This window comes from Lygodium microphyllum, chromosome 29, assembly GCF_053477565.2.
Source record: "Lygodium microphyllum isolate KBCC chromosome 29, Lygodium_microphyllum_v1.1.10, whole genome shotgun sequence".
Classification (NCBI taxonomy): domain Eukaryota; kingdom Viridiplantae; phylum Streptophyta; class Polypodiopsida; order Schizaeales; family Lygodiaceae; genus Lygodium; species Lygodium microphyllum.
In genome coordinates this window covers 12,519,560-12,533,544 of record NC_141163.1, presented here as the reverse complement: position 1 = coordinate 12,533,544, position 13,985 = coordinate 12,519,560, and the positions used below count along the sequence as shown (strand labels likewise).

General features: G+C 41.0%; 1 protein-coding gene across 1 annotated transcript; it reads right to left on the bottom strand.

Moving 5' to 3' along the window:
• Positions 1-463: 463 nt before the first annotated feature.
• On the bottom strand, positions 464-6,345 carry LOC148010390 (uncharacterized). Its single transcript, XM_087671799.1, has 2 exons — positions 3,977-6,345; positions 464-3,716 (listed from the first exon to the last, which is right to left on the bottom strand). Exons 1-2 carry the CDS (start codon positions 5,851-5,853, stop codon positions 1,103-1,105), a joined length of 4,491 nt encoding a protein of 1,496 aa, XP_087527925.1. The 5' UTR covers positions 5,854-6,345; the 3' UTR covers positions 464-1,102.
• Positions 6,346-13,985: the final 7,640 nt, after the last annotated feature.

The following is a 13,985-nucleotide window of genomic DNA, read 5'->3' as shown; positions in this document are numbered from 1 at the left end:
ATGCAATGACTTTACATTGCTAATTGCATTGTACATCCTAGTTGCTATCCAAATTTTCTTAGTAGTGGGAGCTTATTGTTCTACATGTTTGCCTATAGTTATATGTTAATTTACTATAAATTTATGGACATCCATGTTGAGAACCAATTTTGAGCAATTTCCTTAAAAGCAAACACTTGTATTCAACACTCTAGTACTTCTTGCTTGTGGAAAGCAATGTATTAGCTTTGTCTTCCTCCTACTACATGTTATTTTGCTTGGTTTTGATTCTAATTTGCTATTATTGTAATAGAGTAAAAGTGCTTAAATGCCTTAGCCAATATTTAGCCTACTAGGGTTAAGTATAAAAGGCTAAGTTGTAACTAGCCTAGCATTTTTTTGCCATTTTACAACATTACATGTTTGAGGTCTCAACCTCTCACTATCTAAGAGGATGAATACTCTTGGCCACCATAGCTTGGGGTGCATACCATGCTGCAACCTCTCATCATATGATTCTTAGCCAACATTGGTAATATCATTTCATGCCTTGCCACCTTGGCTATGGTTTCTTGGTCAAATAGTCTATTTCTTGTATTTTTAGTTTAATGGCTTCCTGTGGGAAATAGCTTCTTTACAAATTCACAAATTATGTCATTGATAATTTGAAGGAGCATTCACAAATTGCTTCTTCAAATTAGGTGATTGATAAATTTTCAATGGGATTTGGAAGGATTGGATATGGAAATAGCAATTGCTTTCCAAAAAGAATTCACAAATTATGTGATTGATAATTTGAAGGAGCGTTTTCCTAATAGAGGTATTACTTCATGTTTCAAATCACTAGCATGATGCACATTTCCTAGTGGTTTGTAAATGAAGAATTATAGCTTCAAAGAGATTGATACATTTGCCAAATTCTATTGGGAGGAAAGAGAATTAGAGAGTGGTGAGCTACTTGATCCTATGCTTGACATAGTTACAATAAAAGGGAGTTTTAATACTTTAAAGCACAAGCATCATTTGAATGGAAAGGGTGTAGTCTAAGGGATACTTGGGTTGCAATTGGTAGAAATTCTACTACCGGAGAGAAGTCCAATGCTATTAAAGTTGGCTCATATTTCTATGCTCGATCAAGTACTGAGCAGTGGTTGGATGGTTTCCATGGGTTCGATCTAGAGGGTATTCTTTGCCCATGACGGGCATGTGCTTCACAGACCCACAGGATACTGTTCTTCTTGGGCTGTGCGGCGCCCTGCTGGAACCAGAACTCCACATGCTGCAGGCCAAAGTCCCTTTCCATGTCCACATCTTTATCCCGGAGGAGCTCCAGCATAAGGCTTCTAACCTTGTCCAGCTCCAGCGGCCTGTTGGATGAGATCACATCCTGCTGCTTGGCCATTGATCCCTCCACCCCTGCTATCAGGCCTTCCAGAGCCTTCGGCAAGACCTTTTGGGTGAGGCTCTTGCGGTCGATTCCAAGGGACCGGAAGAAACCGTCAGGGTCGGGGACGAAGCATTGCGTGCTTGGCAGGTAAACACTCGCTGCGATCCTCCCCACGCAGCACAGCACCCTCAGTGCCGGAACCAGCACAGGCGCCACCTTTTGCAGCCACTCCGGCCGCTTCCATATTATCTCTATGCCTTTCTGGCCCTTCACCATGTGCGGCCCTGCATCATGCGGCCATTCGCACAACAAGTGCAGGTGAGCCCTCGCCCCTGGGTTCCCCAGACGTTTCAGCTCCCATAACACCACTTTGATGCCAATGATGCCAGCAGCAGCAGTAGCCTCCTCCTTCATCTGACTCCTATATTGCTCATCGTCGGTCATGAGGTATGGATAGAGGGGCACGGAACCTTTGAGAAGCTGCATCACCAGATGGGTTGAGCATTTGCTTATGATATCCCTCTGCGCTACTTGCAAGCTCTCTGCTAGCTTATTTACATCCTTATTGATCTCTCTCAGCATGTATGACAGCCCATCGAACCTTGCCTCCTGTCTTGCAAATCCCTTCTCCATCCGTCTATCCATCCATGTAAAGTAAGCCTTCATCAGTGCATTCACGTCTCGATATCCATGGCCAGAAGTAGTAGTATCATCTCCATTTATATCACTATTCATCGCATCATCAATCGCTAGTTGATCTCGCTCCGCATCGCAATGCCATTCATCATGAATGGTTGAATGTGCACCAAACTCCTTGCGAATCTCATCCACCACCTCCATCCTCTCTTCGATATGCTTCTTCACTTCCGAAGGTAGCAGGACATCGAGAACTCTCCTTATTTCTGGGGTGCCTGGCCAACAGAAGCTACTACCTATGCCTCGCTGTAAGAGTGTCGCATTCACAGTATCGAGAGGGATTGTGAGTGGCTGGCCCTGTGTTTCAGAGGGCTTGCCACTCAAGACCAACTCCTCAAGCTGCACCGTAGGGATGCCTGCCAACCCATAACCAATACCCTGACATATATCAAAGATCGAGTCCTTGATTTTCTCCATGACCTCGCACGCCAATGTGCCAGAGCTTGCATCCGAGTAGAATAAGAAGATATCGATCCATTGATTACGTTCCCACCGACCTTGAAGCAGGCCTCCTCCTCCGAAGCTAACAACCCCTCCCACTGAGCCGCCATCACTAGTGCCATGCTTGACAAAGGATGCCCAGAATTTCCCCACCTGGTACCAACCCGTATGACCATGTATATACCTCTGCAGCCTCACTTGCAGCCTGGTGAATATCGCTGCTGGAATCATTCGTTTGTCTTCATCTCTACATCTCAATCTCCTCCCGTAGAAAAAGGCAGCGTCCTGGTTGGACACAGGGGGCCACATAATGTTATCTGCATCTGACAACGATGGAAAGATGAACTTTTTCCTTCTGCCTGCACTCACCCCACTAGTCTGAACGTGAGTGATCTTGTCTTCAGGAAGTTGAAAGCACAACTCTAGGCGTTGTAGATACTCCAAAATCTGGTCCAGGAACTGCTCCTCGCATCCTTGATCTCTCAACATTTGCTTCATGTCTTCTTCGTCACACCCTGTGGGGTTCAATTCCCATCTGCCATAAGTACTAAAGCTTTTGGGTGTAAGCAACTCCCCAACGACTTTACTGCAGAACCATGTGGGATTAATGACCACGAGTTGCTGGGCTCTTTGTTTCAGCTCCTGCACTGTGGGCTCTTGCCTTGAGAATGAGGTCGTTGGATTCTTCACAGTGGGGAAGTAGACAATCTCGGCTGCATTGTGCAATACATTCAATGCTGCTTCAAAGGTTCCGAACATGCGTTTCTGAGCAAGCTCTGGCCGATTCATGCCGTATCTAAGACAATATTTCTCGAAAAGATCTTGATGTGAAATCAACAAATTAGGCGTTCTGGATAATAATCGTGATTTGATGCCTGGCAAGACTATATCTGAGATCTCATGGCAAATCTTTGGGATGGGAGGTCGGCTTTCCAATAGTTTTTGGAGGAGACTCGCTAGCTTCCGTTTGAAAGCTGTTGTGTAAGAATCATGAATTGCCTGAATTCCAAACACATCTCTTTCTCCTTCTGCCTGGCCGAAGTCTAGCTCTTCTGAGTATTTATTCAAGAGGGCCTCTGTTTTGATTTTGGCCAAATTTTGCAGCGCAGAGTTTGTGACCGTGTCCCTTTGAGAGAAGTCATTGAACACCACCAGCACTCGCGGTTTTCTGTCCGAGACTGTGGGATCATTGCTCTTGTGGGACAGAATGAACCTGAAAAGTAGAGCACAAGAAAGGTCCATGAGCTAATGTATCGAAGAAAGGTACCACGTAGAAAAAAAAAAAAACCAGTCCAAGTTAGCAAGCAAAATGTGTTAATAGTGCTAACTGCGATCATCAGGTGCGGATTGTGAACTGTTGTAACATGTAGCTGCGACTTCCGAGTGCTGATCATTTTGAGTGTGGTAATAATGTACACGGTACTACTGTTCTATGCAGTATGTGGAAATGGAGTAGATTCTTGTTAACATAACCTGAACCAATAGTCGAGCTGAGACTCAACATCTCTGATCTGAGTCACGCCAGGGACGTATTTACACATGACCATGAACAGATCGAGGTTGCTACCACACAGGAAGTAATCGTGAAACGCGTGGTAATCTTCCTGCCCAGCGAGATCGCACAGCACGAGTTTCGTGTTGGAGAAGGTAAGTGTGTGAAACTCGATTCCCTTCGTACGAGTCTGTTGCTCTAGTATTGCTCGACGACCTGCGGTACTTCTGATCATGAGCCTTTTTGCCAGGGATGCCATGAGCATGTTGCGTACAGTCGTCTTCCCAACCTCCCCAAATCCGCAGATGAAGAGCTTTGCCGTGGTTGGGGGTACCAAGGGCTGCTCCAGTAACCCAAGTAGAAGGCGGTTCTTCTTCAAATGAGAGGCGGCCATAGCTCCCGCGTGCCGGCTTACCCAAGGGTAGCTAAAGGAGCAGATCATTGTCTTGCTTAGGGCTTGCGCCAAAGCCATTTCATCTCTCTGATTTTGTTTTCCAGATTCAGATAGAAATTGGAGCTCCACAAGGCATGAGCTAGGGGCAGCAGACTGTAGCTCACCAGTCGGAGAACGTCGAGACATTTGAAGCTGTACTTGATCTGCGGCTGCCGTCACAATCTCTGCAGCTAATGCTTCAAGCGGGCCTGTTCGAGGCCAATGAATTTTAAGGCTGAGAATGGAATTTGTTGGGTGACGAAGTAGTACTGATCTGCACAAGCTACTGAGTTTGAGGGAAATATCTCTGGCCAGTTGATGATGACTGTCATGTGGTGGGTGAAACTCAAGCATCTGCAGCTGTGGCATCTTCAAGATCACCTCATATTGTTGAAGCATTGTCAATGCAGTGGAGCAAGTGTCCCTTGTCAAAGACAGACGCAAGGCTTGAAGATTGGCTGATACGTGCATCATGACATTGGAAGCCAGTCCGAATTTCTGTACTATTTCAGAATCCATGTGGATCCCTAGGTCTCGTATCGAGGACTGTTGATCCTGGTGACTGGCAGAGCAGATGAACGGCGTCTGCCCACGTGAATATCCTGGGTAGAGACGAAGGTCCAGCCGTGTGAGTTTGTGAGGAATTGAGAAAAGTGTTTCCAGTACACCGGGCGGCAAGGGGGTGCCATAGAAGCTGAGAGCTACGATGTTGAGATGGGGGCTTGTGAGTACTTCGCCTAAGGTTTTGAAGAACTGCGCAGACAACAAGTCGACGTCGTGTAGAGAGAGGTAATCAAACCGCATGAAACCTACGCATCCTAAGAGGGGGAGCTCAAGCAGCGACTCTGCCACCCGCTGCAGCCATAGCCAGCAGGCTAAAACATCATTAGAGGCCCAGCCGTAAACTGGGGGTCCCAGGATCTCAAACACGAGGCCCCGAACCTTCCACGAACTACCCTTCAACGCTGCCATTAAGGACGAGGTGGCTTTGGCAGGTGTATCAACAAGGAAGGGGGGGGATAGGCGGAGGTGGCGGAGGGCGGAGGACTCGGGGAGATGCAGCAGGATCCTGGAGATGGTGTCTCCATGCTCCTCTGAGAAGAACGCAAGCGTGCAGACCCTGCTGGTCAGCAGCTCCGTCAAAGCTGGCTCTAAATCAGGTGATGACGAGATGTTGAAGTTCCGGTGCAGGACCAAGTGCTGCTGGCCGGGCGTTGCCGACCACAAGCTATCTCCCGTCAGATCGGACTGCTTCCTTATGTGCCACACATAACTGGAACAGCTCATCTCGTCATCGACGTTGGGGCTATTGCGAAATGGGTCCGTAAGAAATGGATCCAAGAGTACCTCGAATTGGGCCGAGTCAGCTAGGCCTGATATTATATTTTCAGCCTGCTGCACCGGAACCCTCCCTGGCCATGCCATAATTCTAGCACGCTACCAAACGAGCTACATGCAGGTCGAAATTCTGTAGCCTAGCTCCTCGACAGACACCAGCAAGCCCAAAATTATGAGGCTTGAACACGAGAGAGAGAGAGAGAGAGAGAAGCCCCTAAAGACAGACGGACACGATCAGACAGATAGACAAAGAGAGGAAGGAAGAGACAGAGGAGAAGGACTGGAGGACCAGGGGTCAAGGTTACTGGTGAAGAGAAGGAGAGAGGCGGCAGTCCGCACACTGGCAGATAACTACTAGCAGTAGTAGCTAGTACGAGTAGAGAGCCCCGATACGCGTGTGGTTCCAGACAGACGGACACGATCAGACAGATAGACAAAGAGAGGAAGGAAGAGACAGAGGAGAAGGACTGGAGGACCAGGGGTCAAGGTTACTGGTGAAGAGAAGGAGAGAGGCGGCAGTCCGCACACTGGCAGATAACTACTAGCAGTAGTAGCTAGTACGAGTAGAGAGCCCCGATACGCGTGTGGTTCCAGTTGACTCGCTATATACCATCCACGCGCAATTCGAGCACATATGTCAACAATGTCAAAGTTAGACAATGTGTGGCTCGTTGCCATTGACTGAACCTTCTTGGCAAATAGTAAACAACCACGGTCACTTAAAGGAAAAATTAGAGCTAGCCACATCTAGGAAATTTTTTTACTTACACCTGTTGTTAGTGGCAAAAGGCTATGTATGTATGCATCACTCTCCTTGGCAACTAGTAAACAACCAATCACTTACAAAGCCTCTGTAAAAATTTTACTAACACCTATTATTGGAAAAAAGCTATGTATGCATCACTGGGAGTTGTTTGTCGATTCCATCGAAAAGTGAGCAAAAAATAATTGTAGGATTGATGGTTATACTTTGAGAATTTTGACTTTTCATGGTTTTATTGAATGCATACATGATGGATAGTAATTGTAATTGCTAGAGAACAATGACTTGCAGTGATTTTGAGAGTTTGATCAAATGTGGACAGATAGAGAATTGCATGGAAATTGTTGAAATTTATTGATTATTTTCAAAAAAACATTGCTACAAATTTCTAAAATTTCAATGTCTTGAAATGAACAACTCGTAGCAATGGGCACAACCATGATTAAGTAGTCATCAATGGTAGAGATAGGTTGCATATTGAGATATTAATTATGCGTGGATTTGAGATGAAGGTTTGATGTATTTTTTGACTTTTCACTATAAATTCTCTGAAATTTGTTGAAGTTTTGTATTCATAACATATGCATGATTGCAGGGCATGATGTATACTAAACTAGGTAGTAGAAGGTATGACTAGCTAGTGAACAGGAGATTATCAAGCACTTGATTGTGTCAGATTTTTTTCCTTGTTTGAATTTGTAGACAAAACAAGTCCAATACCTACTATACTTAGTAGTTTGATCATGGTGTATCATGAGCTCATGAGGGGTTTTTAGTTGGTACAATACTTTAACTAGCTTCACAAGGACCACAAAAGGACACACTTTCTGGCTATTTTGAATTGAATCCATTGAGGGATTTGTGTGCATTTGTATTTAAATTTTTGTGTGTATTTTTTGATTTGAGGCTTCATGTGGTCAATTGTGAGATCCCATACAATTCCATGCACTTTCAAGGTCTTTTAGGCCATTAGGGAGTAAGTTTTAGACCCCAATGACATAGTTTGGCCTTGTATCAGTTATCCATCAACATGGGAGCAATTTGAATCTTGCATTACAGGTTTTAGAAAAGAAATTGCAAGTTTTGAGCTAGTCATGAGTTTCCCACACATGTTGATCAGAACAAACATGATAGAGAGCTTGGTAGTGACTTCCTACACCAGCTTTCTTGTTTAGTGCTTGAGTAGATTGATACACTTACAGCTCAATAATTTGATGCTTTATGTTGAAAGTTTGAGTTGTTTATTGAAATCCTCTTGAGCATTGAAGGAGGGAGCTTGACACTACTATAGAGTGATGCATGGATCTAGAGGTTGAGAACAGTAGTCAATGGGGGATTGGTAGATTGAGTAGGCATTCAAGTTAGTGTAAGGGGTTTGTGAATAACATCTTGAGTCATGCATATAAGGCTATTTTATATGCCCATCAAATTGCCATAAGTTTTTTATCCCAATTCGATGATGATCTTGATACTATCTTAGTCTATACATTTATGAGTGTTTTAATTCTCAACTCGACCCGACCATTCGCTTGTCGATAATAAGGTGCTAACTTTTTGTGAATAATCAAGAATGTAGAGAGCACGTGCTCTACTATCTCATTGGGCAAGCAGATCTAGTTATCATCTACTTCCATAGGAATTTGGTTGTTATCCTTGCATCATTCTTTCTTGTAGCCCATGTCTTAGCTTATTTAGTCATGTATTTAGTAGAGCGGCTATATATATATTTCTTGGAAATATTGTGCCACATGGTTGATAAAGTCCATTTCCCATTTCTCAAAGGGTTGCTAGGCCAAAACCAATACTAGCTCCATTTCTCAAAGGGTTGATAGGTTTGATAAAGTCCATTCCCCATTTCTCAAAGGGTTGCTAGGCCAAAACCAATACTAGCTCCACCTTATCCTTCTTGATAGATACTTTCATGCATGGCATTTGTTGCAATGTTTTACCTCGGGTAAGTTACTCATGATTATATATGCATATCACGTGGGTTCAAGATAATGTATTTTTAAAATACCATTTTCATACATTTTTAACACATAGAAGGGTGTAATATAAACGTGTTATTTAGAGATCGAATATAAAAGGGTTATGTTTTATTTAGGAAAAATTCACAAATAAGGATATTAATAAATAGGCATTGAATGCATGTGATGTAGAGGATATACATGTAGTAACTTCCACGAATGTTTTACGAATTGTGATGTGTCCTTGGATAGTGTCAACCATTGAAGTTGAGATTATAAAATCTTTTGTACCATATTGGTGGTGGCATTGAAATAGCCTCCCACTATCCCTACATGTGCCTCTTGTAGCACGTCTTCAAGCTCATGCCTATATATTTACCATCTTAGTAATCCTCTAGGTAAGCCATTTTGTCCTAGCTTGTCCAACTATCATGCAATCATATGATAGGGCCTCATCTTGATAAGAAGGCATGCAATTAGAGCCTTCTCTATTGGACACTCAAGCAGTCCATTCTCCAATATATCTAAAATATTCATTGGTCCAATAGGGTGTTAGGTTAGATATGAATAGCTAAGCCTCCTATTGTAGAATGAACAATTGGGAATATGAAAGATTATCATCAATTCAGCTCATAGTGAAGACACTTGAGCCATGAGCGAAAAGAGTACAACTTGAGCTTCCCTCAGTGCATGCATTGAGAGGGACATATGTAGAGAGAGGAGACTAATCTTGGGTTGCCTTTGTAGACATTATCCTAGTAAGCACACATATGAGCTCCATTATCATCCTTAGTTTGGGGAAAGTCGCCCTCCTCTATTGTACCCTAGAAATAGGATTTGCATCATAGCTTCCAACATCATGATTGACTTTGACACTTTCCCTCTAGCTTGACATTGTTAAGATCTTTGTTCCCAACACCACTTTCTCTACTATTTTGTGGTTCTTTCACCATGTTTGATCCCTTAGGAAACTTAGAAAATTTACATACTCACCCCGTTATCCTCACCATACTCACCCCGTCATCCTCACCATCTCCCTCTCTTGGATGTGTATTCTATGAGGGCTTAAGGCACCAATATCACCACCACTTATTTTTGCAATATGACATATGATAATAATGTGCGTTCATTGCTTGAGGCAAACTCACATAATTAAAAAAACATATCCTCATGATCTTGACCTTATGGCCATTGTTTTGAGCACAAGTACCAGCTATAACATAGTCAATCCCACCAACATATTATTCATAAGCTTCAGATAATAACATTGTGACCCATCAAACATTAGGGGAGTTTAGAGGTCTCAAAAATAACATGTAAGCGATCCTAGAGAGAGAAATATTTTAGGAAATAAAATCATTTTTAAGATTTTTAAATACTTGTATATTTTGGTAAGTAAATATATGAAAAATTGTTAACAAGTCATTATCATGATATTCTCATGGTCACATCAAACCTAGAAATCTAGGCCACTATAAATGTGACAAAGATTGTCATAATGAAGATCTTACTCATCCTCATTAAAGTAAAAACTAATATTTAATTTGAATTTTTTCGACGCTTGATTACTTCCCTCCATTCTCACTCTCTTCTTTCTTTCCCCTCCTTACTAGTTTCTTCTTCATTTTCCTTCTTATTTCTAATTCACATAGTTTTTCAATCCAATCTTCTAATCACATCCTTAGGTATGGATCAGTCATCCAATGATCTCTGTAGCTCTAGTAAAAGACCTCTCTATCATCTTCATATTGAGTTGGATAGTGAGTATAAACCAATAAGGAAGATAACAAAACCCATTACTATTACAAAGTCTATGAAATATATACTCAAGTTTGAAGGAAAGAAGAATCTTGATCATTGGTTAGATGGCAGCCTATACCCCAAAGATCCTAGCAAAAATAGTACTCCACCTTTCTATAGTAGGTTCATTGGTGATGGTTATAATGGGTTTCTAGGTTATACACTTAACTTGGTTGTAGAAAAGGATGTCCTTAGATTAGAGAACCATCTTTTATCAAAACATAACAATGAGTTATTGTAGAAGCTAGAGGGCTACCACACAGGATTCATTCATTGGAGAAACACATCAAATCTTGTCAACGAAAGCAAACTATTGCAGGCCTTTGAAATCGACAAAGGGCTCTTAAAAATATTGAGAGTCTCAAACGAGGAAGAGGTGGTTGTAATAAAAGAATCCAAGCAACATTGTACATTTTTTTAACTTTAAAAAGATTAAAGATGGATTTATTTATAATTAATTATATTGATTTATGATTTTAATTTTTTAAAGGTCTCTTCTTCAACTGAATGCAACTGAAAGAGATTCTTTAAAAGTATAATAATTTTATTATCATCTTCTTCCTTCAGTAGTTTCAAAAGATATTTTCAAGAAGAAGAAATTTGAAAAGACAAAGAAATAATGCTTGGAGTCATTTATAAGGGATCATTATTTGGATACTGAGTTGGTGTAGAAGACACTAATAGCATTGGTATCGGTCGAGATGCTTATGTGCAACTTTTTCAGCTTTTACATTAAATATGAAGCAAGGACATGTATGCAATTGCATACTTCCAAGGCCATATATGGTTAGAACTATCATACAGAGAGTGAATAACAAAGTGATGGAGATTCTGAGTGAGCCTTTCCATATCAAGGCTAGCTTCAAGGACAAGAAAAAGAAAGTTATATTCAATGAATTTAACAATATTTTCCCTGACTTGTCCACCCTACAATGTTTAATGAATCAGATTCTATGACTTGTCACTAGAAGAGGCACAATAAGTGGCTAGATTTGTGGTTAAACTTGATGAAAGTGAGATTTTGAAATGCACAAAATTAGAGAGGGTCTCTATTAGCTTGATGAATAGATCACTTTCATAAGGTCATTGCAATCACTCAATGTCATTTAGTGTTCAATCTGAACACAACATCTAGTAGCTAAGAGCATTTGAAGTAGATACATAGGATTTTGATATATTATATTGGGTTTTGTATCAAACACCAATACCTGATGTTATTAAGTAACAACAAGTAGAAGAAGAGCTATTTGTTGAAGGATTTGGAAACTATAAGATTGAGTGGCACATAGCTAGTGAATTAAAGACACTCAAATGTATGTACAATTGTAGGAGCTTCTTGCTTGACCGCCAAGACCCACAGCTCGCTTATTGCTTCAAGCGTTTCAAGCCAAGTGCAATGGCTACCTCTCACATAGCCATACAAGCTCTCACACCTACGAGTGTAGTGAGCTTACCTCTATATTAGATCGATTTGCCTCCTCCCTCAAGTACTCCAATAGATCCACGATCCAAGGTGCAAGCTTAAGCAAGCTCAATCCTTAAGCTTCAAGCTCCATACTCCATTGTTGCGCACATGAGACAAGAGAAAAGAAGAGAAGAAGAAGAGAGGTGAAGATGGAGAGCTTCTCTACCACGGCCCCTCACCCTCACACACTTAGTGAGGCTCCCTCACACTTCCTCTCTCAAGCATAAGCACAAGCAAGCAAGAACAAGAAGAAGAAGAGAGCTACTTTTGGCCACACATAAGAATGATCTTCTTCATTCCCTTTTTACTTGCATTAGGAGAAATATGGACTCTCTTTTTTGCCCCTTAAGGAGTGAATAAACAAATATAGGCCTAACCAATGAGAGAGCTGGGATTCCAGATTCATGTAACATGAATCTTCTAGCCATATCTTGGACCAAATCTTCCCTCAGCAATAAAATAAGGGAAAAGGGGAGTACAAAGCTGTCATTTCTTGGAAGTTTGTGCCTCGAATTTTCATTTTCTTATTTTTTATGTTTGACTTTTCTTTTCTCCCCTGTTCAGTTTCCCCCTCTTTTTTAGGCGGAACTCAAATTTGTCATATCTCTTTCCCCGCTTCTTCTTTCCTGACGAAATTTTACAGCCTCACTGTTTCTTGCCCTGTCTGTAACCCTGTAAAATTTCATTTGCTTTGCACAAGCACAGAGAGAGTTTCATGTGTTTTATGAGAGCAGAGCTTGTTTTACCAAAGCCCTAAGATTCTCTTCACAAAACTCTACAGGTATATTTTTCTCTTCCATAGATGTTCTATGGTAAAGTTTTATCTCGTTTGGAGAAAACCTGTGCAAGTTATGTGCATTCTCTGACATGTAATTTCTTTTGTTTTGATGCTCTAGGAGTCTCTTACAGTCAATAATAGTGATATTTTGAATACTCAACTTCTTCTTCAACATCTTAGGGTTTCTCTGTAAACAAAGTTACAGGTATATTGTCTTGTTTTTTTGTTGCTCCACTGTTAAATTTTATCTCGTTTAGACAAAATGTATACAAGTTACATGCATACTGAGCTTTCCTTTGTTTTTTTACTCCAAGAATCTCCGAGGGTGAAGAACAATGATTTATTAAGAACTCAACTTCTACAACATCTTTGGGATTTTGAACACTCAACTTCTTCTTCAACATCTTAGGGTTTCTCTGTAAACAAAGTTACAGGTATATTGTCTTGTTTTTTTGTTGCTCCAATGTTAAATTTTATCTCGTTTAGACAAAATGTATACAAGTTACATGCATACTGAGCTTTCCTTTTTTTTTATACTCCAAGAATCTCCGAGGGTGAAGAACAATGATTTATTAAGAACTCAACTTCTACAACATCTTTGGGATTTTTTGCAGAGAAAGCCACAGGTATATTGCCATTTTTTACTACTGTTCCATGGTTAAATTTCAATGCATTTGGACAAAGCCTATATAAGTTATATGTATGCGTTGACCCAATATTTCTTTTGTTTTTGTACTACAGGAATCTGTCAGTGAAGGAACAATGGTCTTGCTATAAGTCAACTTCTTGTTCAACATATCTAGGGATCTTTGTGAAAGAAATTACATGTACAATGTTTCTTTTTTAAATTGATCCATTTAAATTTAATTTCATTTGGAGAGAACATTTGCAAATTATACACATGTTGATAGGTAACTTTTGTATTTGGTTGTTACAGATGTCTTCACGGAGGAAAAATATCAGTAGTATACTTGCAGTGGAGGTCTTCAACAGGAAAGATAATGGCGGTAATTGGATTTGTGATAAGTGTTATAAGTTGGATTGGATTTTGATGCACCCAAGTACTCGAGGGAGTTTCAAGGTCAAGCGCAAGGATGTTGCAAACCCTAGCAAACATTGGAAAGGTAGAATTCTAGAGTTCAGAAAAGTGTTTAATGGCACAAGTGCAGTGACAGAAGTGTTGATTCAACATGTTTATACGCATAAACAAATCTCTGTACGCGACGAGAACAACATTGCAAATTATAAACAAAACAGTAAGTTGTTAAATTTTATCATTGATTATTCTTTTGTATCAGAGTTGTTTTTAAAAGTCTTTGCAGTATTCTAATTCAGTCTTGTTTGATTGACAGCTCTATATCCATCGACTTTGCATGAATGGCAGAATGTGGAATGTTTAAGCGGCAAGATACATGTTTGGCATGAAGAGATAGGTTCTTTGATCTA

Bases quoted from the DNA above. Each gene is read 5' to 3' on its own strand.
- LOC148010390 (XM_087671799.1), bottom strand. From the start codon at position 5,853: ATGGCATGGCCAGGGAGGGTTCCGGTGCAGCAGGCTGAAAATATAATA. The intron at 3,717-3,976 runs GTTATGTTAACA...TCTACTTTTCAG, and splicing joins CAGCTCGACTATTGGTTCAG to GTTCATTCTGTCCCACAAGA.